This window comes from Pyrus communis, chromosome 8 (genome assembly GCF_041283825.1).
Source record: "Pyrus communis isolate YQ-2024b chromosome 8, ASM4128382v1, whole genome shotgun sequence".
Lineage (NCBI taxonomy): Eukaryota > Viridiplantae > Streptophyta > Magnoliopsida > Rosales > Rosaceae > Pyrus > Pyrus communis.
The window spans coordinates 3,750,175-3,777,152 of NC_142572.1; the positions used below are offsets into that span (position 1 = coordinate 3,750,175).

The 26,978-nt window shown below is 37.5% G+C and overlaps 4 protein-coding genes across 6 annotated transcripts; 1 reads left to right on the forward strand and 3 right to left on the reverse strand.

Moving 5' to 3' along the window:
• Positions 1 to 758: 758 nt before the first annotated feature.
• Positions 759 to 7,930, forward strand: LOC137718834 (uncharacterized). The gene is made up of 6 exons (XM_068458369.2): positions 759 to 1,126; positions 1,367 to 1,559; positions 2,364 to 2,450; positions 3,926 to 4,309; positions 6,007 to 6,151; positions 6,718 to 7,930. Exons 1-6 carry the CDS (start codon positions 1,056 to 1,058, stop codon positions 7,692 to 7,694), a joined length of 1,857 nt encoding a protein of 618 aa, XP_068314470.2. The 5' UTR covers positions 759 to 1,055; the 3' UTR covers positions 7,695 to 7,930.
• A 461-nt stretch (positions 7,931 to 8,391) lies between these two features.
• On the reverse strand, positions 8,392 to 11,884 carry LOC137717836 (large ribosomal subunit protein mL102 (rPPR5)). Its single transcript, XM_068457322.2, has 2 exons — positions 9,221 to 11,884; positions 8,392 to 8,907 (listed from the first exon to the last, which is right to left on the reverse strand). Exon 1 carries the CDS (start codon positions 11,742 to 11,744, stop codon positions 9,471 to 9,473), a length of 2,274 nt encoding a protein of 757 aa, XP_068313423.2. The 5' UTR covers positions 11,745 to 11,884; the 3' UTR covers positions 8,392 to 8,907; positions 9,221 to 9,470.
• Positions 11,885 to 13,348: 1,464 nt separating this feature from the next.
• On the reverse strand, positions 13,349 to 17,136 carry LOC137716899 (spindle pole body component 110). Its single transcript, XM_068456252.2, has 2 exons — positions 16,815 to 17,136; positions 13,349 to 16,352 (listed from the first exon to the last, which is right to left on the reverse strand). The coding sequence occupies exons 1-2, from the start codon at positions 16,906 to 16,908 to the stop codon at positions 13,543 to 13,545; spliced, it is 2,904 nt and encodes a 967-aa protein (XP_068312353.2). The 5' UTR covers positions 16,909 to 17,136; the 3' UTR covers positions 13,349 to 13,542.
• Positions 17,137 to 18,693: 1,557 nt separating this feature from the next.
• On the reverse strand, positions 18,694 to 22,314 carry LOC137718570 (uncharacterized). Of its 3 annotated transcripts, none has more exons than XM_088698072.1 (3): positions 21,985 to 22,314; positions 20,722 to 21,260; positions 18,694 to 19,246 (listed from the first exon to the last, which is right to left on the reverse strand). In XM_088698072.1, exons 2-3 carry the CDS (start codon positions 21,185 to 21,187, stop codon positions 19,197 to 19,199), a joined length of 516 nt encoding a protein of 171 aa, XP_088554198.1. In that variant the 5' UTR covers positions 21,188 to 21,260; positions 21,985 to 22,314; the 3' UTR covers positions 18,694 to 19,196. The 3 variants fall into 3 exon arrangements, with proteins under 3 accessions (XP_088554198.1, XP_068314221.2, XP_088554199.1); XM_068458120.2 differs by having other exon boundaries at positions 22,170 to 22,273; XM_088698073.1 differs by lacking the exon at positions 21,985 to 22,314 and adding an exon at positions 21,345 to 21,965.
• Between the last annotated feature and the right edge of the window lie 4,664 nt (positions 22,315 to 26,978).

Genomic DNA, 26,978 nt, shown 5'->3' on the forward strand with positions numbered 1-26,978 from the left:
TTAATATTAAGAAAAACAACAACAAAAAATAAAGGGTTACATATTTAAAAAAAAAAAAAACGGAGAGTAATTTTCAGTCCAAAGCACGAGTATTTATCAAATATAGTCAAAAATTAATTCTTAATTTATATACAAAAGTTTACTTAAATAGACATAAACACCCTCAAATTTAACAATTAAATAAATTAAAGGCTTTCTAGCTACTGTTGCTTTAAGCTCTGGTCCAACTTCATCTTCGCTTCTACACTCCACCACGACAACCCTATCCCCTTCGACCCCCTCATCACCGACATCGAGCGTCGTTGCGGTTACCGCAAGTGGGAGCAGCAAAATTTCAATCATGCATTCAACTCCTTTTTTCTTACTAATATCATTTTTAGTTTTAAATATAAAATAGTTTTTAAAGTTAATTCACATGTCGTCACACTAACAGAGCAATTGACAGATTTTTCACGAAAAAACTAAAATGATCATGATTGACAAATTCAAAGAAAGACTAAAATGATTTACGATAGACAAATTCAAGAACACTACTATTGATTAACATTAATTGTTAACGATCAGATTAAGGATTTATGTCAATGTCACGAATCATTTTGGCTAAAAAGTCTTTAATTTATTTGATTGTTAAATTTAAAGGTATTTGTATCTATTTAGATGAAATTCTGGATATATTTGAAAGATTTTATAAAACATGACATTTTTGAAATTAAGGATTAATTTTTTGCTATATTTGATAAATACAGCTCTCGAGTTCTGAGTGGAGTAGATAGATACTGATAGAAGTCAGTGCAGAGCCGTTTCTCCTTAAACCTCGTCTAAAACTACAAGTCCTCCCCCTCCGTCCTTCCTCCCTTCCGCTCTTCAACGCTCCGCCGCTTCCTCCGCCTTCCCTCCTTCTCTTATTCTCTCTTTCTCCTCCGCGTCTAAAACCCCTTCTCAGGGTTTAGGGTTTTGCCCAAAACCACTGAGGTTTTTGCTTCTGAGGTTTCCTTGGCTGATTAGGCTTTTCGTATTTCATATTATGTGAATTGAAATTCACCATAACGAAAGCAATGGTTGAGAAGACCAAGGAACCTAAGAAGGGCTCTATCACCGAAGAAGATACCGCCACTCTCTTGCAAAGGTACCTGTTTCCCCTCCCTCATCGATTTCAATATTTTGTATATTTGTGTGTGTATTTGTGTATGTGGGTTTTTCGTATTTGGAATTTCTGCGTAATGGGTTTAATATGAGTTGGTTCTATTGGGAATTTCTGAGTATTGGGTTGATGTGTTTTTACTTTTGGATGTTGGGATTTTTGTGTTATTTGGTGATTTGGGTTCATTAATGTGGGGGTTTTTATTTTTGTATTTCTGATGGGCAGGTACGCGCCGACAACTGTACTGGGCCTGCTGCAGGAAGTGGCCAACTCGCCAGAGGGGAAGATTGATTGGAATCGGTTGGTGGCCAAGACTTCAACTGGAATTTCCAATGCCAGAGAGTATCAGATGCTTTGGCGCCATTTAGCGTATCGAGAAGCACTGCTTGACAAATTAGACAATGGGGCTCAACCTTTGGTTTGTTTCCCACCCTTTCCTCTTCATCCATAGAATATGGTGTTTGTTCTACTCTTTTACACAAATGTTGTATGTTGATAACAATGTAATGTATTAGGTTTTCATTTTTTGGTAAATGATGTGGTTTCTGGGATGGTGAGTATAATGGTATTCTAATGGTTGGGTGTGTGTGAGAAGGAAAGAAAGTTAAAAAATTGACCCCATCTCTATAGTTACCATAACCAAATTGCTGTTAGCTTAGATGTACATTCTGCTTTCCAGGGCTGTTATTTGTGGACATGGTACGAAATGGAGAGGTAAGTTAGTCTCTAGCTCGCTCAATCTAGAGGTGGTTACAAGTAAATGGACTGATAATTTATTAAGAATATTTATTGTGACATCACTAATTTTTCCAGCCTGTTTGTTTGAAATTTGAATATGAATTATGTACATCATAGAAATCTTGCCATTAGTCCACTGGAATGAATTATAAAGAGTTCATTCGACCAAATAAAATAGAAAAAAAGGAACAAAGAAATCTAAAGTGCTGTTTTAAGTCACCGGTTTCCTGCATGGTAATTGTTTATATTTCCAAAGTGAATTTGAAAATTTATAATGAGCGTAGATGGGTAACTTTCATGGAAATGTATTCAAATTGTGTTAGCTAATTAACAAATTTCTTGCTGAGGTTAGATTGTGCTGCATTTTCTTGCAAGCTACTTGAGTCACGGTGAAGAATATTATCTGTTCCCCACTCATTATAACTGGCAGGAAACAAGTGCATTTTCTTTTTCCATATTCTGAGTGATGTAATTTCTCTGGCAGGATGATGATAGTGATTTAGAATATGAAGTGGAAGCTCATCCTGCTGTTAGTGCTGAAGCTTCAACAGAAGCTACGGCATGTGTGAAGGTATATAAATGATTGCGTACTTAATCAATGATTTGCTTCAAGGTTTATTACTTCTGACCATCCAGGTCAATCCTTGAATGGAGTGTAACTATTTCAAATACAGGCAACCTTTTCCTTTTTAGTTTTCATAGCAAATTAGCCCTGTTCTCAAATCCAAATTCTTTCTTTCACATTGTCCACCCAAATAGAGCCTTCTAGTTCCCTGCTGAAGCCACTTTTCTGATTGCATGAACTTCCAAAATGCTGTTCTGGTTCTTTATAAATTCTCCTTGTATTGTTTCTAGTTCCAGTATTGTATAGGTATATTTCACCTGAGCTCTTAATATATAGATGAGAAAGCATGTTATCAACATCTAAAGGTTGTCCTGGAACATGGATACTACGTTAAGGTGGTTTTACACTTGTTTACCTTTTCCTTTTCCTAGTAGGAGTAGGAATATGCCTTAGATTCCTAAGTTCCAAACAAATTAAATCAAAGGTCCACTTAAAATGCCCAGCACTGCAACGAATATTAGGAACTTCAAAACAGGCTTCTTATTATGGCTCATGTCAAGCAATGAACTTGTTTAAAATATATAATACTGATATTGCGACCATTTACTATGGAATTATTTTTGGACCGACAAGGTTTTTTTTGAGATTGTAAAACTTTCTTTCATGTCTGGCTATATTGATGAATTTTGTCCGACCAAGCAACTGCTTTTGCATCATTGGGTCAAGTAATGTGCGCTCCGCCAATGGGCAAGCAGAATGGTAGAATGAGCACATAGGAACTCCAATGTCAGTTGACCATAGGAACTCCAATGTCAGTTGACCATGCTGTGACCTGGGTATGCCTAGTTTCACACAAGTTATTGCTTTTGCAGTTTCTATGTGAAGCTGGCCTTATATCAGCTGTAAGTAGTTTAGAGTCTGCATAGATTTCAACAGAAATCCAGTGTGTCCCAACTTCTGGTCCATGCCAAGGAGCCAAGTAGAGAGAACATGAAATATTATGTGGACTTTTCGATTGTCTAGGTACCTTATCATGGTTTACAAGTTGTTCTTGGTGTGCCTTTATAAGTGTTGGCTTTATTTTGTGAGAATCTGGTGATTGTTATTTTTTGTAGAATTTTGTTGGAGATGAAGGTTCATTTTTGGGCATCTCTAGTGGCTTTTATTGTTTCAAAGTTTAGGGTTAATTCTTCGTTTGCAATTTTCTGGCATAATAAATTCTATCATCTGTTTATTATGAGTTTTGTTTCTTTGCGAGAACTCTGAGGTTTTGAAGGCGGTTGGTGCTGTCTTAATCTCCACAGTTTTTGTACTACTTTTTTCCCCCTCTTTAATGAATTTGTCTCCTATAAAAAATATCACAGTTTACATGTTGTGGGCCACATGTTTATAAATTTGAACAATTTCTCGATTATTTCTACCTTACTGATTTAAAGATCCAGCTAGCTTATCTTGTTGAAATGGTTTATTTTCTTGGACAGGTTCTAATTTCATCAGGTTTATCAAGTGACTCAAGTCATCAAAATGGCTTAACTGTTGAGGGTTTGTTGTCCATGAATTTACCCAATCAGTCATCTAGATCTCAACAAAATTTACAACCAACATGTTCAATGCAAGGGAAGAACATTACAGTTCCGGTTTCTGTTTTGAAAAATTCCCTTCCTGTGACAACAACTACAGTGGAAACTGCTGAAGGAGATGATGCATTAGGAAATGGCATGGCTCCTCGAAAGAGAAGAAAGAAGTGGTCTGAGGCTGAGGATTTGGAGCTGATTGCTGCTGTGCAGAAATATGGTGAAGGAAATTGGGCAAATATCTTACGAGGAGATTTCAAAGGGGACAGAACACCTAGTCAGCTAGCTCAGGTTTTTTTTCTCCTGTCACCACAACTGGTTCTCAAGACTTACATTTTGTTTTTGCATTTATTATGTCCTTTGACTCTTTTCATGTTTTGGTTCGTTAGTCTTTCCCATGTCTATTTGTAATTTGATGCATCTAAAGAGGCAACAAGAATTCCTCTCCAAAAAAAATACAAATGCACCATGTCATGCAGGACAACATGAGCATGATGCTTATGATTATGGTTTGTTGATGGTTGAAATCACATAAATTTATTAGTAAACCTCCTGAAGTTTAGAGAATTGAACAACATAAACATGATGCTTATGTTATGGTTTACTGGGCACCAAATGACTTCCAAAAGTACTTGAAACTAACTGAGAAACGACTTTTAAAAATAGACTGAAGCATAAATGACATCTAAGAAAGAAATGAGCTAACATAAAGAGATGTAGAGTTTAATGCCAATTACTCTAAATGACTTAAATTTATATTAAAAAAAAAAGAAAAGTTTAGAGTCTCTAAAACTGTTGACTTTTACCCGTTTATATTATTTTCCCAACTTGCCTTGTAGTCAAAGTGGGATTGTTATCTGGTTTATGGGCTATTAATCACTCTGTCAATGCCCTTCGTATCCGAGGGGAATTAATTAATTGGCATTCTTATTTATTTGAGGTTCCTTTTCCTTACTTTTTTTTTATGAAAAAAATAAATAAATAAATCTCCAGAAGATGACCTAGAGTTTGAATTATCCCTTGGCTCTGGTCCTTTTATTTATTTTTTTAACTTTGGAAAAGAAAATCCCTTGGCTTTTGTCATTTAAAGTGATGTAAATGGACTTGAGTATTTGTAATTGGAAAGTTTTGTTAATATTGTGGAATTCATAGTCTAGTTGTCCTATTGTAGTGGAGTTGGAGATTGAAATAAGAACTGGATAAACATATCATCCTTTACTCGCACTTAATAGTCTGATTATGTTTTCTACATAAATGCATCATCCTTTATGTGATCATTAAAGGTTTGACATTGTGCGACTTCTTTGCTATACTTTGTACTTCATTTGTAGCTCGTGTCGATGTGCTATTGAAAACTCAGGTTGAAGCCATACATTATTTGACGATTTTTTGAATTAATTGAGTTAATTCATAAATTATTATCAGCAATTGATTTATGTATATTTTCAAGGTTAAGCTGAAGTGATCAAAACATAGACTAAAGATTCTTCTAAGGTGGAGTTATGTAGATACCATATAGATGTAATTGCACATCTAGCAACTATGTGTAAATAATACTGATCAGGTTTCTGTTGTCATCTAGTTCGGTTAGATGTCTGGGTTTTACCCAGGTTTCCCGGGTTCAAATCCCGGCAACGGATTTTTAGTTTTCCATATATGAATATATTATGTTAAATCTTGTGAATTATGCTTAGGTTGTGGGCAGTTCATTTCAAGTTATGCACGTGGTCCAACTATTTATGTTTTTGGTTTTGATTGGAAGCATGAATGTGCACCAATGTTTTGTGGAGTTTTCGTAGTTTCTAAGTTTCAGGGCTATGTTGCTATATATCCTGTTTTTGCTTGTGATTTTGCGGACCTCTTGTCTGCTCTTGTATATATGTATTGTTTCTTTGCAATAAAATTTTGTTTCTTCTTTAAATCTTAAAAAAAAAAACATGTGCACTAATGCTTTTTTTTCCTACTAATTATTTGGGTTTATATTACAGAGGTGGAAAAATATTAGGAAGAACAATGTAGACTTGAATGTTGGAGGCAGCTCAAGTAAACTTTCAGAAGCACAGTTGGCAGCTCGTCATTCATTGTCCATAGCCCTGAATATGCCTAACATAACAGCTAATACAATTGGCACTGGTGATTTTCTCTCCCATCTGTACTGTTCTTAGATTACAGGAAAGTACATATAAATCTTATGTTGCTTCCAGAAATCCTGCATACTTTCAAGGGACCCTCGAGTTCCATCTGAACTTCTTTTGTTCTCACTAGCAAGTCCTGTTAGAGTTGAGGGAAACATGTATACATTTTATTTTTACCGCATGGTATACTACAGGCCTTTAGAAAGTCATATAATATTATAATACTTCATCGTCTTTCTTAATGCCAACAAAGACTATCTTTTTACTTTGGATTATGGATGTGCATAATCTGTTGAGCAGTTTCAATATTTTAGCTGCTGCATTATCTATTGATCACTGTTCTATTGTTGGGATTGTCTTCAACCCCCTTTTTCGAAGTCTTGGTTTTTCCGTGGATGCATCATGCATTGCCTCTTTCATTAAGGGGTGATTTTTGGCATCTTATTTACTGAAACAATTGTGAACGTTTTGATTGGTTTCTTATCTCTATGATTTTAATTGACATTTTTGTGTAATTTATTTAGTAGGATGTCAATATATAACTAACAGTATTCATGTAAACAGCTGGGACAAGTACACACAGCAAGCTTGCTGGAACAAATGCAACTAGTAACTCTCTGCATTTTACTACTGCTGAAGCTAAACTCCAGTCCCAAAAAGGCCTTAACCCAGTGAAAGCTGAAGCAAAACCGCAGTCCCAGGAAGGCCTTAACCCAGCGAAAACATATCAAATGGGATTGTCAGGTTCCACGACAAAAGCTCCAGTGATCGCCAAAAAAACTATACCGAAGCTTACTGATAGTATGGTAAGAGCCGCTGCGGTTGCTGCTGGGGCACGCATTGCTTTTCCTTCGGATGCTGCATCACTTCTCAAGGCTGCTCAGGCAAAGAATGCTGTCCATATCATGCCTACAGTTGGTTCTTCTACCCAATCAGTTAAACCTGGTGGCATGTCTACCCACTCAGAACTTCCTCCTAATGTACATATACTGCGTAGCAGCTCGGTTGCTACGCCACTTTCGACCCCTTCATCCACTGCTGCCACACCTAGCACCACACGCCCTCGGTCTTCAAAAGTTCTTCCTCAGGCAAGTCAGCACACTCCAACTAAAGACGCAATGTTATCCAGACAGACCAATGGCGTTAGCTGTAACCTGGATGCTGAGCAGGTCCAAGATGGAGCAGTTATCTCTAGGGATGGACCGAATGACCAAGGTCAAAAGGATAAAAGGGATTCACCTGACCAGAAAGCTGAGTCAAAAAATTTATCAACTGATGCTGAAAAACCTGTTGATACTCTGAAGATTGAAAGTGATGAGACCGATAGTGCTGTCACAGGTGTACAAGCTGAAGAGAGAAAAAGTGCAAAAGATAATGAGCTTCCGCGTTCATCTGTTAATGTAGGAGCCAGTGACCCATCTGTAGTTGATGATTGTGAAAACCGAAGCGCAAGTGAGAAGCAGACAGATCTTGCCATTGAAACAGATGGATGCAAGGGAAAACAGGTCGTAAGCAAAGAGGAGGGTGACATTAAGATCTAGGGGGAGAAGAAGATTAGAGTATCCTGTAAAGCTTGTGATGTAAATTTAGACCTAATGAATGCTTTGGAACTATGGATGGATGGATGGTTTTTGTCAATGATGTAAATTCGTGTCAATTTTGGATGGTGATGGTGTGTTCCTGCGTTGCATTACACTATTCAAGTTGAGCTCCATGTTGAATTGTGTAGTCACTCATCGTTTTCAGGTGGTTTTAATGCAATCTGTTTTTCTCTTAACAGGTTTACATGAAACGACCTGTTAAGCTAGCATGTGGGAAAATCGAAACTGGAACACAACCGCCCAATACCATGATACTGACACAAATCGATGCCTCCCGGTCAAACTTTGGGTAATGTTTCCTTTCGCCAGTACAACACTCCGATGGAACCCATTCCTGGCGTGAAGGTATTTTTCAAGAAGCCTAGAAGGCAAAAACAAAAGAGGAAACCTTGAAGAGAGAGGAATGTTGTCCACAAAAAGAGAAATTATACACACATTTGTAATAATTTAAAACTAATTTAATCGGTAAACCTACAGATTACAGGCCACACAAGAACCAAGAAAGATTAGGAAAGATTAGCGTCTCGGCAAGATATAAATATATATATATATATATATATATATATATATATATATATATATGAATTTAGAGAATTGAAAGCGCTACTTCGATCAATTGCAGTGAGACAGCTGCGAGTAATATCTGTTGAAAAAAGATATTAGCCTTGTTCTTCAAGTGATCCAACAGTTTGCTTGTCTTCTGTTTACATGTCAAGTAAATCACTTAGATGGTAATTTAGTTGAAGAAATTGAGTTATCTCCTAGACACAAACTTCCCAAGTCCAACGAGTTCGTCGCTACTCCTAATTCTGAAAAGCAAAGAAATCTCTTGAGCGTTATGATGAAGACGATGAAGAATGTTGAGTTACTCTCCATATTTCCGCTTGGTTTTAAGGTGGAACTAACTTTCTCCGAGGAAGACAAAGAAGTTGAGCATCCAACAATCTTCAAGCCCTCGTCCTGCCCATCCTCCCAAAAACGATGTAAGAACTGACGACAACATTGTTCAAGTTTCAAACGAATTATTCGATCATGACGACCATCTCGCTGCCGAGTCCTTTGCTTTCGACCGTGACATAGACGTTAATCAAGGTCTCAAATTCTCTGTTTCAAATCAGCGGTAGCCAGAAATTAATTCCGAATCCCGACTCAACTGCGAGAAGAAGATCGATCGAAATTTAAATATATGCATTCACAATGGAAGAGATGAAACAAGTAAACAATAAAGGATAGCGGAATATGATTATTTAGGTCTTTAGAACCGATCATTCTTTGCCCTCCAAAAAAAGCAAAAGGGATAAATAACTTCCCAATACAATGTCACCGCAGATTTGAGCGTAGAGACAGAACCTGTGTTATTTGAATTTGGTAACAAAACTTTCAACTTCCAAGGCGCAAAACATTGTTGCAACCAACAATGTGGCAACGAAACGGGTGGAAAAAAAGAGAGGAAAATATCGACTAACCAAAATCTTTAGGAGAAACGACCAAACAAGTAGATCGCTGGAATATGAATTCAAGGAAGTATGAGGAAGCTCCCAAATTACTCTACATGCTAAATATCTAATCCGGCTTAGTACAACTTCGACTAAGCACTGTCACTCCTGTCGTTCCTGAATGCAGAGCACCTGTCACAGGAGCCAACGTGGAAATTAACAAGTTCAATGGGCATCTCCTTCTAGTTCCTGCACAACTTGCTTATGGAGACATGCCAAATCACGACGCAAGAACAGCTTCTTTATTTCCTTTTTTGCTCTGACCACTTTTATCCCCTCCCTTTATCATTCTGGAGAGGATATCTGCTTGTTTCGTGTTACCCTCTTGATTTAGGCTCTTAATCAAATCCTTGGAGCTACACCAGTCGGAGACCCCTCCTTTCTCCATTATTTTACACAATATTGAGTATGCATTAAGAGTTTTCCCTGCTTCTAAGAGAGCATCCAACACCTTGTCATAGCTTGAGAAATCCACATTGCAATCTCTCTCGAGGCAAAAATCTAACAGCTTGAGGGCTGCAATTGTTTTCCCTTTCTCAGCAAGAACAGATAAAAGGCTATCAAACTGAGGCGTACACCTGCTTTGCATAAGTAGATCGATTCGTCCCAGTGCTTCCTCAACATGACCTCTCATAAAGAGGGTTTCCAAAATCTTGGCAACCAAATCCATGTTCTCCTTCACCCCCTTCTCTACCATACTTTTCATTACTCGGCTTGCAGTTTGAACCCTCCCGTCTTCAAATAGACTCTCCATCACTGACCTGAACAGTGATGCCTCTGGAATATGCCCGCCTTCAAGCATGCTGTCCAAAGCTGTTTTAGCATCAGCTGGTTCACCTTTACTCAAGTAGCTGCTAATGAGTAACCTGTAAGAATCTGCTTCTCCAGGGACCCCTCTCCTACCCATGATCCTTAAAATCTCAAAAGCAGAATCAGAATTTCCTTCTTTCGCATGTCCGCACATCAAATTATTGAAGGCAACTGAATCCTGAACACCCTTTTTCATCAACTGCCGGAAAAAAACTTCAGCTTTCTCAGTCTGCCCATGGTTACACAAATACTCAATCATTGGGTTATAAGCACTAGCCTCCAACTCGATAGAACTCTGGGGCCTCATAATAATTTCTTTCTCAATAAGCTTATCCAGCAGATTGATTGCTCGATCATAAACCCCGGCCTTGCAAAAGTTCTCAATCAGGATACCATAATGACCAGGCTCAGTGGGAATGCTCAGCCGAATCATTGCCTTGAGGACATCAGCAGCTGCATCCAAATCCCCAGACTTGCACATCAATGATAGCAATTTCTCAAAGATTGAATTATCCTTCGGAGCAATATACCTCTGAACCATCTCCTTCAACATGTTCACAGCTTCATCCTTTTTCTCTGCCTCACAAAGCCCCGGCAATAGAGTCGAAAATGTGACAGCATTCGGTTTAATACCAAAAGACTTCATCTCTTGAAACAACCTCAATGCATCATCAACTTTCCCAACATCAACATACCCTTTAATCATGGTAGTATAGCATATCACATTAGGTTCTAAATTCCTCCCCTTCAACTCTACAAACAACTGCTCTGCCTCATCCATCATCTTAAACCGATTGTACCCGTGAATCATAGTGTTATACGTAACAAGGTCAGGCAAAATTCCTCTACTTTTCATATCCTCGTAAAACCGCTTGGCGGTCTCTAACCTCTTGCTCAAAAAGAAACCCCAAATCATAACATTATAAGTATGCCTATTGGGCTCTATTCCCTCACTCAGCATTGCATTAAAATACCTCTTGGCCATCGTATACCGGCCACGGCGCATAATGGCCTTAAAGAGAGCCTCGTAGGACTTGAGACTTCTCTGCACACCCAATTCCTTCATACTATCAAACAATTTGACAGATTCTTGAATAATGCCAGCCTTACCGTATCCGGCCTTGCCGTAGCCATCAATGAGCGCAAGGAAGAGGTCCTCATCGAGCTGCTCACCTTTTTTCGGCATGTCCAGAAGGATACACCGGGCATGATTGAGCTTCAAATTCCGGCCCAGAATCTCAATAATCTTCAAATGGGTCTCCCGGTCGTGCTTGAACAACCCGGACCGCTCGACCCACCTGAAGAATTGGAGGGCATGCTCCCAGTTCCGAGTGCCGTGCAAGACGTTCCACACTAGGTTGTGGTCGAATTCGGGTACCAAGTTCCGGATCGAGTTCTGTAACCGGGTCGTCCAGGCCCGATTCGCCATCATTCTGCAGATTATGTCCTCTGTCTTCTCTGGGTTTCGAGGACGGTGCTGCTTAGGTTTTGGGACATGGGTTTGAGTTGGGGATGCGGCTTCGGTTGGTGCTGCGGCTTCAGTGGCGGCTACGCCTTTGGTTGCGGCAGCAGAGGCACCGGTGGCGGATTCCCCTGAGCTGAAGAGGCGGAGGTGCGCGAAGGCCTGAGGATTGGAGGGTCGAGGCCGCCATCGATGGGGTTTAGAGAGAGAAATGTACGCCATGGATGGCAAAGCAGAGGGTAAGCGTGTGTGAAATGAGAGTTGGGGGGTCTGTGAGGGAGTGAGAGTTAGAGGCAATCACCGAGAAAGCGAGCACTCCGTATTGCGTACTGGCTTGTTAGGGTTTAAGCATCACTCAAACAAATGTGGGCTTTACGTTTGGGATCTTGTCCAATTAGTCATGGATTTTTTTTTTTTTTTTTTCATTTTATTGTTTGAATAAACTACATTTTATCTCCTCGAGTTTTTGTCCAATTTCAAATCATACGTCTTTTAATCTTATCAATTTCTTACAAATGACTGTTAAAAAAACCTGTTAATTTAACCGATAAATGATGATGTGACAAATATAAACATATTTTTATTAACGTGGCAGTTAGTTGTACCATGTAAATAAAAAATAAATATTTAATTATTTTAAAATGCCTGCTTGTTTCCTTCATCTACCATCACGTGGATTCCAGCTAGGTATGTGCTGAAGCTGGGCCAACCAGTCTCAGTCACGACCACCAGAATGTTCTCGTATCGTGCAATGACCATGGCGCTGATGACAGCGTCAACCATCATATTGAAGAGGTTTTGGTATCAGACGCCCGTGGTGAGATAATCTCATAATCTAAATGGGTTCTTCTTAAACAGGGAAAACCCGATGGGGATCTCACTGCACATCTTGTAGAGGTTGTAAGGCAAGTCTCTAAGAAGTAGCCACGTCGAGACGAGTGAGACCAGACACAGGGATTTGTGAGAGAGAGTGAGGCCAAAAAAGGGGCCCACTTTCCTGTCCCATATGCTAGTCTGATTCATAAGGTTTTTAAAATGAAATGTAGAACGATGCAAGGAATTAAGTCCACCAATACGTTCATTAAGTTTAGAGTAATGCTACACTTACCATATTTTTCATCCTACATTAACAACAACCACCACAACCCTCTTTTTTCCAATTAATATCTCAAAAAATATTATTCGGAGAGATTGTTTGAGGCTTGTATGGAATCTTCTGGGGAGGTTTGAGATATGCCTGTCACATATGCATGGCATGAACGAATAGGAAGCCAATCAGCTTGCGAAATTGGCAATGTTCGACAGTGAGGAGCTAACTATTCGCAGAAGTGAGCTAGTCGTTTGGCCGCTAGGTCTTTCGGACAGCCTTCGTAGCTTCATCAGGGAAAATGGCCTAGGCAAAATATATGTAGAGGTTGACACAGAGAGTAGCACAAGCAGCCACATCAGTTTAGTTTTCGCAGCCATCGTTAAGGAAGATGGCCTAGGCAAATGGAATAGTTACTATTCATAAATTGTAAGTATAATTTAGTTTTTTTTTTTTTTTTTGAAAGTGTAGGTACACTACCACGTTGTCAATCATTTTGTTTTTTCCTTTTGGATGTCGACGTTTGTTATTCATTTTTTGTATTATTCAATGCATGTGGTATTCTCATAGAACCATGTAACACATAGACGAATTACTAGGCAGCCGCCTCATCTGGCACTCCTCAGGGCCAGCCCTGTATTATGTTGAAAAACGAACTGTCAACCCACTTTTACCATTGTTGTTAAAAGTTTGGGGCTTTATAGTCTGAATAATCACGTGTACGTATGCATACAAACTGTTTGAGTAAATATTTCAATTTTTATGGAAGATTAAGCAAATAAGAGAAGATTCTGAATAAGTATCATACAACAATATAAAAAATAAAAATAAAAAACTAACACAACGAACTTAAACTCTCTTTGGTTCCTGTGTGCAACAATGTTTGATGACATTAAAACTAAAAACATAAAAGTAGATCATAAAACAAATCATCTACATAGGTTGTTCTGGAGGCGGCGCAGCTGCTCCTAAATCACTGTGCTGTTTCTGTAATGACGGGCTGGCGCAGGAAAAGATTGATGGCCTTTGCCTTCTCAACTTAACCCCAAACAAGAAAGACCGCAAGGGAATTCGAGACTTACTCGTTGAGCGTTTGGGGTTGTTAATGCTCTTTGATACCGAAATCCCAAGTTCCCCATCGAGTCTTGCTAGTGTTTTCTCAACCTCAACCTTGAGTCCATCAACACGGTTAAGGCCTGCCTGCAGTTCATCTGCAACCTTATTATTCTCCTGCTTCATGTTGAGAACCTCGCCTTGAAACTTTGCCGCCTGATATTTGCTTATAAGCTCCATATTTTCTCCTTCGGAACTTAAACTGGAGAGTCTCGATATCTCATCTTGAATATGGCACAAGGATAATAATCTACCCTGCAAGTCATCTTTTAGTACTGCATTGTGTTCCAACCATAATGATAGTTCCGTTTGTATCTCTCTTAAGTGTCGGTATATTGGCCTGGCATCCGATTGTAAAGCATGTCCATCATGCTTCTTTTTGTTCTTTAGTTTCAACAACTCAGACTGTAAATCCTGTATCGAAGTGTGGAATTTTTGTATCTGATGAACCGAGGTACTAAACCTCAGCCAAAATTCTAAATTTTCCTCCAACAGCTCATCAATGTCTGAACGGAACCTTCCTTCTATTGCTGAAACAGAATGGGGTCTAACAGTATGTCTTCTCCTCATGATTCTCTCTTCCTCCTTTCTCGGTAAGACCTTTGAGTTTCCTGATGAGTCCTCAAATTTCTCTGTTCCTTGTTCACCAAGGTAGCTAGAAATCATCTCTTTATCCAAATTTGGTGATGCAACAGTTGAGTATGGGGATGCAACCACTTGAGTTGGACTCTCAAGGGTGCCTTCCTGAGTTGGAAATTTATATACTGTCGCAGGACTGTCCTCCGGATTTGTTTCTGGGGAGCCGAGTTTTTGCTTCAAAAGTTTAATCTCATTGTCTTTGGAGGCAAGAGCACCCCTTAATTCCCTAATCTCCATTGCTAAATCGAAGATGTTATCCCGGTTTTTCTTTTCCACTTCGCCAAGCTTCCTCCTTGCGTCTTTGTAATCGCGGAGAATTGAAGTATACTCCTCCAGCAAAACCTTTTCTCTATCCTCTAACCCTTTTAGGAACAGCTGTCTCCAGTTTGGCTGTGCTTCCTTCTCTAGTTCCAATTCCTGTGGATTAACATCCTCGGACAAATCTTGTGCCTCTCCCTGTTCCTGCTGCATTGGTTGGTCTGATTGCTTTTCTTCTCCGTCTTCCTCCTTGATAGAAGTTTCGAGAATTGTAACATTCTTTCTCTTAATTTCACCTTCTGACATTTTGTCTTCCAAGATCGCCGAATCATCATCAAGAACTGCCTTATTTGAATCTTCTTTAATCTCCTTTTCAGGCTTGGCATCAACTGCTTTCACATCTTGGAACAGTCCGGCATTTTCATCCTCCTCTTCATGCTTCACACTTTTCAGTTTTCCTGACAGATGGTCAAGATTACAGCTAGCTTCCGTAAAATGTGTTTGGAGGTTGTTATTTTGGTCTTCCACTTTTCTGTTTAAATTTCTAATTCGACGCAGCTCTTCCTCCAACTCCTTTAGCCGTTTGCTCATCTTGTCCGCATTTTCAATTAGAGTCTCTTTTTCCTCTTCCAAGCTTCGAACGTGCACCTGAAGCTCATCATTTTCTGATTTTAATCTATTTACTAAAGCATTCTGAGAAGTGACTGCAGTTTCCAGACTCACTATCTTGTTCACAAGTCTATCAATCTTCTCTGCTAGTTCTGTCATAGAAATTGAGGTGTTTGAATTCGTATCAAGCTGTTCCAAAACCCTAGAATGCAACGAGTCCTGATCATCATGTATTTCTTGATCTAGACTTACTGATTCTACATCAATATTCTCATAATCATACTCATCAGTGTCGCACCAGTCTGCATGTTTTGAACGAAATTCATTTCTGAGGCTCTCAAACTTGCTGCAGGCTTCTCTAACCCTTTGGCGCTCAACTCTCGCGTCTTCTTCTGATCTCTCTTTCTTATCCTGCAGATTTGTTAAGCTGTCTTTGCATGACTTCAAAGCCGTGGCAGCCATCAAAGTTCGAGCTTCGTTGTCTTCGATAACAGTGTCAATGCCATACTCATCTTGCAACTTGCAAACTCTTTTTTGCATATCAGTGATCTGATTTTCAAACTCCCAATACCTGTCATATCCGCGTTCGAAAAAAATCTTCACAAACTCCTTTTCGGTCTGCAGCGCCAAAATATCCTTTTGAAGCTTATCGATTTCTCCTAATGCCTCCTCTTTGGTCAACCCCGACCTCAGAGTAGCAGCTAAGGCAGCTTTAGCGGAACTTGCATTTCTCTTAAGCGTGCCCTTCCTCGACAATAACGTGGATTTGCTCCTCAAATATTTGGGGGCCTTGGGGACTTTTGGAATGTTTTTGGATGCATCCGGTGACACTTTGTTAAGACTGTCAGAAGAAGTTGATGTTTGAGAAGCAATCTCATCATCCTCGTCCTCCATAGCATACTGAACTCGCTCAGGAAAAACTGTGGCAATGGTGCGGTTGGCACTCTGAAGGTCTCTTGACAAGTGATCATATCGCTCTGCTAAAGCTCGATAGGCGCGAAAAGATTCTTCAACATAGGCAACTAGCTCCGGCCTCTTCCTGTAATACATTTCTGCCCTCTTTGCAAAGGAGTCCCCATCTTCATCAATGATTTTCAATGTATCATGAACCTTCTCCTCCATATCTGTAATTCAAATCACAGATTATTATAGCAGGCATTTGAGCTTATGAGATTATAAACCTCTTAAACAAAAATCATCATTTGTAATCCAATGTACTAAAATAGAAATATCATTGTGACAATTCATCCAACATTTTCCAGCTACAACCTATATAACCTACATAAGCATTAGGCCATTTGCTCATGGCGGTGAGCTCTTGCCCTCTTTTACCTAAGTTCGATTCTTCTTCCGCATAGATTATAGTAATTTAAGATATCGTCTCGTAAAATCGTAAACATATATATAACATATATTAATCCTAGTAAAAGGAATTAATGAGGAAAAGGCACCATTTGTACAAATCAATTGAAAAAGTGGGGAAACTAGAAATATCAAAACTGAAAGGAAGAACAAACGGATCAAAATCTCATACATATACATATATATTTACACATAAACACACACACACACACAGAGATACATACCTTGGAGGTTCTGTTCAAGCCATTTGGACTGCTTTGTCCTGATGTGGCTAGCCCACCACCATGAATATGCATTGCTTGCTGCTCTATGCAACATTCCTTCTCTCTCTCTCTCTCTCTCTCTCTCTCTCTCTCTCTCTCTCTCTCTCTCTCTCTAAACAAAACCAAAGATTACATGGAGAAACCCATTAAACATAAAATCCAAACGCATCGAATGACAGAAAATAATTAATCAATCATGATCCCAAGATTAGTGAAGGAATTAATCAAAGATTAGGAGACCTGATCACACATAGCTCTAACAAATGGTGGCTTGGTCAGGACCAGACATTGGAGGAGATGATACTTCGCCTGAGTTATAGGTGTTGGAAAAGCTCAAAAAATGCAAGAGCCCTCTGTGAGGCTGTCCACGTGGCATTCCCTGAGTGTGCCAGGTTGGAAGTGTCCCCGGGAAAAAGAGTGAGAGCCCATGAATTAATATTTAGTTTTGGATACTTCTCTTGTTTTGTTGGAAAATACACGCTGGAATCCGTGTCTTGTTCCCTTTTTTTGGTAATAACTTACCTATTTTCGGAAGAGTTCCATCTTCTTCTATGTTCAATGTTTATCAATTTTTAGTGACTGGTTAGTATATGATTATGTTCTGTGGAATGTTCTAGGACAAGTATTTCGCATTTTAATTACTAGTATAACATGTTTCTAGTTTCCCAAGTAATTTGTGAAAATTAATGACAATGAACGAGGTAATGTGACACCCATGTTCTGGACACACCTGGGCGCTAGTCAACGACCGGTTGGCTAACGTAGTGTGCACCCAACTAAGCTCTAAGTGATCTAGTGGTACTTTTCTTCACAATATTGGAAGAAATGCAAGGTTCTAAACTCCTCTCTCTCTCTCTCTCTGTTGATTAAAACTGATATAAAATTGGGCTTGTACATCTAAATTTTGTCCCCGGCATTTCTACTACAAATTGTGACACACCCAGACCCCATTATGTCCATCCGGACACCCGAATCGCAATGTGCTGGCCGACACCTGGAAAGTGACGAAGCCATAAAGTGTAGTGATGTGGAAAATGTCAATAAATTTAAACCTAAAAGTGACTAATTTAGAGTGCGCATGTGAGCAGAATTGAACCTATATCACACAAGTGATGTCAGAGTGTAGATAAATTGTAGTAAAAGAAGAGTAAGGACATTTATAATAAAAGGAGAAGTCTCCTACATAACAACCTTTACCAACAATTTTCGTCGTCATGAAACCTTTACCACTAAAGAGGCGAAAAACAAGGGTGAGTGGATCTGAAAATAAAGTTTTGTAAAACCTTCACAAATTGACCAAGCTTATCAAACCAGCCAAACCAAACTAATACAAGCAGTTCGATTCGATTTTGACACAAAAGCATGACTTTAGTTTGGTTCAATGCAAATTAACCTATTTAAAACCTACATAAAACCAAACCGAAACGACTATTTTAGTATTGGTTACAACCATTTGCATTCATCCCCCAAATAATTACTATTTTAACACAAGAACAAAGGTGCCATATCCCACAAGCTTAAGTCATTACATCTTAGTTTATTCCACAGCTAAACTAAGTCATCGTAATTTCATTCTTTTACTTTTATCAACAGAATGGAGAATTCGAACTTGAAATTGTCTTCCCATATTGAAACAAAGCAGTACCGCTAAACCAAAAGTTAGTTTTTCATATTGAGTATTGAACTTTGATACCAGTTGGTGTCAATTTGATACCCCTTCTTTTGGTTGAGATTACGTCACTCATCATTTAAAACATAGAACTTATCCAATACATTGGAAAGTGATCTTAGATCCTTCGAGGATTTGGAGGGAGGGAGGGAGAGAGAGCGAGCTATCACATTATTTACAATTTTTTTTCTTTTAATTATTCACAAATTGTTTACAACATGAATTATTTACACACTACACATATGTACAATAACATTAGGAAGAAGCTCTTCTATTTCACATAATATTTACAATTTCTAAACTATTTACAAACAAATATTAAGCCGCCTAGCTCTCATGCTTTCACATATTTACATCCAACAATCACAATTAAGGCAAATAATTCACATATCATCATCTCTTTTCCTTCACTTTTCTCAATTTTCTTCAGAGTTTCTCAAGCCAAAACTCTTTCTTTTTTTCTTTTTTTTTTCGTTTTCGAGATTTTAGCTATACACATAGTAGTGCCGTACTTAATTTTGAACTGCAAGAAAGACGGCAGCAGCAGCCTCCTTCCCAGCCAATCCCAAGGCAAAGGCAGCAGGAACGCAAACCACCTTCCAGCAATACTGGGACTAGAATCCTCCATAATAAGTAATTACATCAACCTAGGCCGGTATCCATTTCATCCGGTATCAGCTGTTTCTCAGAGAAGAGAGCCACTCTTCCATATATTTCGTGCTCTCTGCACAACCAAGCAAAATGCAGAGAACAAGTCAGCACTGGATGTTCATTTTACTCATGAAAAGCATTTTTCTAGTGAGAATCAGATACATTTTTCTTTTGCATATGACTAGAACGCAATTGCATCTCAACAAGAAAGCTGAATAACAATTACCACAAACAATGGTCCAATCTATATATACCACCACTTCACGACACACACTATCGCAAACAAACATGAAATAGACAGACATGATAAGATAAACAAAGTATGTGATTCTGGTGGAATAACGAGGAAATAGCCACCAAACAAAGCCCGTAAGTTCCTGGTAAACACCACAAATAGAAGCAATGACAATACCAATAAATTCATCATGCCCCCCATTCTATCTACCAAGTACATTTGTCTCTGAGATGTGAAGATGCGAATGCAAGGAATAAGGACTTCTTAAACAAACTTATGATCAAAGCAAAGTATCGTCTTCATTAGCTTAGTGGATATGACAATCAATTGAACTTAACCTCCCTTCCCAACAACTCCAATCCCAATAACCCTCCATTGAAATATAGAGCTTCATTACTACTATAATAAGTGCCAAACGTTGAAATATATAAATTCAGCAGCTAAAAACATCTACTAAGCATATGCAAGGTGCCAAATCACATAAAACTGAATCTGGACAATCTCTTATATTAAAAATTCAAGAAATATTTGAGACCATGCATCCATTTCTTTTAAAGTCAGTTCCTGAGTGCTTCCTTCCACTTTTATTACCATTGAAGTTTCACTTAATGTCGTAGTTTTAGTTGAACTGCAGCATCAATATAACGACCGGTAAAATTTAGTGAACATAAAATATGCATGAAAATCTGGACAAAATGACAGGACAGAAATAGAGGAAGCCAATATTCACCAAATTAAGCTAAATTTCAACCATTAACTTTTATCACATGTAGACATAAGATCTAATTGTATGTGATATGTGTCTACCACCCGGCACTCAAGTTGTGCCAATATCTATTGATTATCAAGTCAAGAAAAACGCCATTTCCTAAAACTTGTATTTCTTCGGTGGATTCTACTATTACATAGAATATTCCTAAACTTAGCCAGTTCAAAAACTAACTTGTAAATGCTCTTTTATATCCCTTAAACAAAAAAGTTGCAACATTAACTCGACGTTGTTTATAACAAAAAATGTGATCCTCACTTAAAATTCATATATCCGATGCAATAACACTAACATTAAACCAGCCTATAGTCATTGGGAATCACTTCCTTTTTCCCCAAAATAACAACAGAAGCAAGAGCTCCATTTCTAATGAGGGCCTAAAATCAACAGGTATCAAACATTTAAAATTAATAAGGTTTTCAAAATTTTCATATCAACTATGATATGGTATTTCATCAAGCAGGATACATGAAAGCATTGCTAAAAAACGTTTGTTTTTGTTTGTAATAAGGGATAAATAGTCATGTAAGGCATAAGCTGTTACCATCTGAATAACCATCTGGGATGTTCCCAACAGTGCTCAAGAAATTGTTCATTGAATCCTTCACCATGTCATGAATAACATGGCCATAGCATGGAACCAGCACGGCAAAACTATCGTCTGCATCGTCATCACTAGGGAACCCAGGTCCAAGAGGCTCCAACCATCCAACTGACCAATCGGAGTCCTCAGATTCAGAACCAGAAACACATACACCCTCAGATGGCACAAGAACAACGTCAAATTCCCTATCAATTTTCCGTTCTTCCCGACTACGCCATTTGCGCCTCACCCTTCTCGACGATGATGAGGCCATATTTGACCCCTTCACCGAAGAAAATTTTAACGTATCAGTTTCCCGCATGCCCGATTCAGGGGAAGAATTTAAAGAGGACCCCTTTGGGACTATAGGCTCTTTTTGCCTTCCACTCCACAACGACCATGAAAGCTGGGTAAAAGCCACAGCCATTTCCACTCAAAGATCTCTTTCCAGTTGCGCAAAGTATCCCGGGCTTAACGAGTGGAAGTGGAAACGTTTCAACCTGTCCATGAAATGTTCATAACAACAGAATCAATCAATGTATCAATACAATCAATTCTATACAACAGAAAAGGAAATTGCTCACATTCATAACATATATTGAGAAAAAAGCTGAAAAAGCTTAAACAGGAAATGGCATCAGCAAAGTATGATTCTTTTGGCTGAGTCAGTAAAAGTTTCCGATTTCTGAGAAAGTCAAATGTTCCCTCTAATGAATTTTCTCGGCAACCAAACAAAAGATAAGGTAAAACAACTGCTGTAAATTCAATGAATATAGACGCGCAATACCAACAAACCGAATCCGACCCAGAAAATCTTCCTTGTCAAAAAACCAACTTTCCCAAAGAAGAAAACACGATTTTGCCAAATTTAGCCACGAATGCAATTACGGAATGGACAGATTTTGGAAATTACAGAACCAGAAATAAAAACAGCTCAATCCCCTGTACAAGTTCAAACGCACAACTCAATCCCACAAACAAATCCTACAGAAATTCACGGAAAAAAAATACACACTATCAAATCGAAAACTTGACCAAAACCCATGTTCTAATTTTCGATTTCGTAAACGAAAAACCAGAGAACTGGGCAAAAAATCGACACAAAAGTTGGAGCATTTCGATCTGTCTTGCTTCCAGAAACAACTTCTCCGCAAGGAAAATTTATCTGAACCGTCCTAATCCAAGTAGCCCAGAAAATTGGGGAAATCAAATTAAAATGCTTGCCTTGTGGTTCAAATTTGGAATATCAAATGGAGATTCAAAGCCGGAAACAAAAGTATCAGAAATGTCTTTTTGTTCGAGACGAAAAGATCGAAGGAACTTTTAATTTTTATATATAAATATATACACAGACACACTTCGGAGCGTGAACTAGATTTAATTTTTCAGGGGTTCTGCAAGAAAGTAACCCTAATTTTTCAGCTGTGAGTCTTCTTCAGTCAGAACTGACAAAGGGGTCAAGGAGATTGGGCCTTCTTCTGCTTTCAAGACAAGGGCTATTATGTTGTGCAAGCTTACATTAAGGGAAGGATGATCATACACGCAAGTACCTCCGGAAAGATTGCATTTTTTCTAACGTTATTTATTACTGTTGAATTAAATTTTGAAATTGTGTTTATTCACTATAAAGATATTTAATTTAAATTCTTTCAACAGTGATAAATGAATTGACAAACAGCATCGTCATTTGTAGGTGGTGAGCAAAAATTCTCCTTTTCAGGTTAATTTCTTTATTTTGGTGAAAAAAGCCAAGTCAGATTTGTGATGTTGGAAAATAAAAGAAATAATTGATGGTAGATTTTTTTTTTTTCTTATCCCATTTTAATATCACACGAGACAGCATCGTATTTTAAAAAATAATTTGTTACGACAAAAATAGTAAAATAAAACTTGCTTAGGATTGGATGATTATTATTTTTTTAATTATTACAAGCTTACTTAAGCTATACTAAAAAGAGAGTTTGAACTCAAAATGCAGTTCGTTGAAGTAAAAGTTGATATTCACCCATGACAATCTACTACTTCCAATTGAAAAACTGTTGAGTAAGGACTTCCATGTCATTTTACTGGTTAGTCAATAACTCATAGAGGGGATCCATGTATTCGTACCCTTCTTCCGTCTCATGGGAGAAGGGCTTCTATGACTGATGGCACGAATGCACCATCAATGTTGCGTTTTGTGATATGATATATTGTCATGTGTAAGTATATTGTCACATGACATTTTATTAACAACGAAGGAGTTTAAAATAATAGTATACTCTTTTTTTTTCTTTTTTCTTTTTTGTTAAACCGTAGATTTTGTTATATTAAATGTTGAATTAGTCATCAAGAAGTTCAAATCCACACCGTCATACAAATGTTCAACTCTTGGTAAAGGGCCACTTGTTACAATAACAATATATTTGTTTCATGAAAATTGTAATGTGTAAACAATAGAATCAATTAAGTTTTAAGTAGAACCTCAACTTTTTTAATAAATAAAACATATTCCTAAGGGTGGAAAATTAGCTAGACCAATTCGAGCATTTTTGTTTGATATTATGAATTTGTTTGGAAATACTTTTAAAATAGTTAAAAAGCGCTTTGGTGAAAGTTTTTTGGCTTCCTAAAAACTTTTTTTTTTCAGAATTTACTTTTATTTTTACTAAAGATTGATCACTATCATCAAAAACGTTTTCAGTCATTGTAAAAACACTTCCAAACGAGCTATAAAATACTAAAGTAATGTTAATTTATTATTTATGTTTGACATGAAATTCCCAAATGAGTGAACATATGTCATTACTCATCTCATAATCAACCGGTCATTTTTTATGATTGATATTCACCTGATTCACGTTTTGATGGATTCCTAGGACACGAGGTGTGTGGTTATTTGAGAGACGGCTGGTAAATTTTGGTGGCTTGGACTTTGGATTTGACCTGAATTTTAAAGGCCATTTGCCGTGTGCTTGTGTTTCAAGTAACCTTATAACCCACTTGTTGGGTAATTCCGCTCTTTTGTTTAAGGTTTTTGAGGCCTGCCGCCTACCCCAAGAGAAGAATTTACCAAACCAATAAATAAATAAATAAAAAAAAAAAGAATAGAAATTGCCGTGTTATGGGAATTGATAAACGTGTTTCACGAATCTATCATTTTTGATACATGCTATGTTAGGTGAGGAAGAATTGAACACAAAATCACAAGTGAAATAATAAACAATTTCCTTGCGTATTTATCTTTTAAAGACAGGTGAATTATCATCGTGAGAGAAACAGATGTATCTTATATAATATTAAATTTATATTCTTCTCACAAATGTTGAAATTTAGTCACCAAATTAGGTTATCGTACTACAATGTGTTAAATCCACGTCTCAATACCTAAGTTGATTGAAATGTATGAGATTAGAATGGGATCAAATTTGAATAAGTAAAACAAAGAATGTCATTTGATGAAGAATTAAAATATGCTAAAAGAATTTGGTATTTATAAACTTGTAGTAGTATTATTTGTTTCTTGGAGTGCAAGAAACTTTGGCAATTCCCATCCCTTTGAATGAGTACAGATAACGCGGCCACAATGTTATTTGCACTCCTCTCCCTCCCCTATTCTCATGAGTATATAGTGATGCTAATCTTTTGTTTATTGTTTAACCTTCGAGGTCCACGACTTGTTAGACAACATTTAAAAAGCCGATTCCCCAGGAAAGAACTTTCGTTTTTTTTGTCATTATTACAGATATATATATATATATTGTTTTAGATTTTTTATTACAGTTTGAAGTGCGAGAATAAGATTCGAATTTTGACCTCAAATGCGAGGCACAAACTATAAACCCTTATAATTTAGTTAGAAAAATTAAAAATATGATATGATTGAACACACTAAATTTTTTTTATTCTACACCCTGTATGCAAAATTACGATATCGCAAAATCATGTTTGATTCTAACTAGTACTAAAGTCTAATGTTACTCACATGAATCACAAGTACATATTATATTTAAGTTGAGTTTGATATTTTATTATCGGTTGGGTTATTGTGTCGCCTTACCGTTAGAGTAGAATATCTCCCTCTCATATCAATGGTGATGACATATTATATTTGCGTTATTAGTCGGCTCATTGTGTGGCCCAACTCAATCCCTCGTACTCTTAGTAGAATATCTCATTTCCTTTAGTTTAAAATATCATCATATCAAATAAAAATATCACTTATATGATCTTACAAAGGATATTAGTTGATCTAACAAAGGATATTGGGTGACTAGTTTATCGACTTAAACAGTAAAATTAGGAATAAGTCTTCAATAGTTTGGACTCTGCCTTTATATCATTAGCTTGACAAGTAAACAAAATAGTGTTTTTTTAATTCAACTACGACGGTTCATTTCTCATACTACTGAGTAGGCTGGTCTATGAAGAAAATTTGATAAAAGTACCCTTCCAACCAAAACAGCAAAAGAGGGCCATCTAGTGCTGCTACCATACGATAATTGTATGGCCTGTGCATGCATGCGTACACAATTATATGTACCTTATAATAATTTCAATACTGGAGGAGTTATCCATTTCATTGGTTTTTAATAACAACGGACAAAAATTAAAATGTTAAACAGCCCATGATTTATATATAATATATTCCCGACAATATAGAACGTATATGGCTAAGATCTTTGATCTTTCATATGCTAACTTATCTCATGCATGTATATTCTATGTGTCCATACAAAAATAAGTGAGGGTATAATTTTGCTTTCATCGTCCACTTCCAAAGAAGAAAGATAAGGATAAATGGATGAGTTTGTACTTTGGCCACAAAGCCTCGAAGGCCTAGAACCTTCTCTCTTCCAAAACAATCTGAAAGTACGTGTCACCAAGAACATAAGGAAAATGATCGATCTGTAGCTTAGGATATGACGCGGGCCTCTTGTCAGATTCTTTGCATTCAATCATCCAATGATCCATTGAGATTGATGGTTTGTTGGTGCTCTTCTGCCTAATTAATTAATTAAATTAGCCAACACCAACGATGCACTTGGCATGCCGATGATTCTCTTCCATATATGCCATGACGATCGGAGTACATATTAAGGTTTAACGTTAGCACAACGGGCATTTCACGCCATTGAGGTTTATAATCGATTCTAAATTGTTTCATAAGGTTTCATTTTTTTTTTTTTTTTTTTTGTTCGAATCAAGCTCTACAATGTTTCGACAATCTACTAATTTATACTTTTTTGTTTAAGTTATTTGTTATTAACTAACGGTGTGACAATGTGGGATTCATCCCTATATTGATCTTAGTGTGTTCTTTCTGAAATGATTAGTGGGTTTGGAGGGTAAACGTTCCTCCTTTGTCACAAACTTATAACATAAAGTATAAATTTATTCAATTTTAAAATGTTTAGTAAGAGAAAAATAAAACCTCGTAATCCATTTTAAAATCGACCAAAGCTTGATAGTCCATTCTCGACAAATTTGATTACGTAACACGTTATATATTTTAACTTAATATTACGTGCATGCATCTCACGCATTTTCTTACCCACACTCGGACGACAGCCCCATCGCAGCAGAATTATATATGTGAATATTCTTTGCCCATGAAATTAATTCAATAGCTTAGCTTGGCTTTTGAAAGTCATTGATTGCAATTTGCCTTTCTTTGCATGCTTTACTTAATTTGCAGCAAATTAAAACTGCTTTTTTTTTTTTCTTCCTTCATTGGTATAGAAATATGACTCCTTAATTTAACAATTTACAATAAGTACAATATATATTGTTGGATAGTGACCAAATTAGGCTAGGAAACAAAACAATATTGATGAGGGAACATCATGATGAGGATTATGGTTACTTGTTTTGTGGCTTAATTTGCTCCTTGTTTTGTGGCTTTTTTGTTCCTTATTTTGTGGCTTAATTTGCTCCTTGTTTTGTGGCTTTTTCAAAGCCATAATTATTTGGCTTTCGGGTGGAAGAAAGGAGGAGAAGAAAAGGGGTTGTTTTTTATTTAAATGCCTTGCCAAAGGAGAAGGAATGGATGAAGAAAAAAGCATCCAAAGAGATGGTGAGAGCATTTGGCTCTACCATGGGTACGGGTGAGAGAAATCAAGAGAGCTAGAGTGAAAGATCTCTTGTGAAAGAACTCTTGGGGTAGAGTGAGGCTCTTGGGAAAATTCTGTGAGTGGGTGTACAAGGGATATGGGATTGGGTTATGTTGATTTAACTCA

Excerpts from the sequence above, each read along its gene's own strand:
- LOC137718570 (XM_088698072.1), bottom strand. The coding sequence starts at position 21,187 with ATGGCTGTGGCTTTTACCCAGCTTTCATGGTCGTTGTGGAGTGGAAGG. Across the intron at positions 19,247-20,721 it reads CCCAGATGGTTATTCAGATG|AGAGCACGAAATATATGGAA; the intron begins GTAACAGCTTAT and ends TTGGTTGTGCAG.
- LOC137718834 (XM_068458369.2), top strand. The coding sequence starts at position 1,056 with ATGGTTGAGAAGACCAAGGAACCTAAGAAGGGCTCTATCACCGAAGAA. Across the intron at positions 2,451-3,925 it reads AAGCTACGGCATGTGTGAAG|GTTCTAATTTCATCAGGTTT; the intron begins GTATATAAATGA and ends TTTCTTGGACAG. Across the intron at positions 4,310-6,006 it reads CACCTAGTCAGCTAGCTCAG|AGGTGGAAAAATATTAGGAA; the intron begins GTTTTTTTTCTC and ends TTTATATTACAG.
- LOC137716899 (XM_068456252.2), bottom strand. The coding sequence starts at position 16,908 with ATGTTGCATAGAGCAGCAAGCAATGCATATTCATGGTGGTGGGCTAGC. Across the intron at positions 16,353-16,814 it reads GCTTGAACAGAACCTCCAAG|ATATGGAGGAGAAGGTTCAT; the intron begins GTATGTATCTCT and ends TTTGAATTACAG.
- LOC137717836 (XM_068457322.2), bottom strand. The coding sequence starts at position 11,744 with ATGGCGTACATTTCTCTCTCTAAACCCCATCGATGGCGGCCTCGACCC.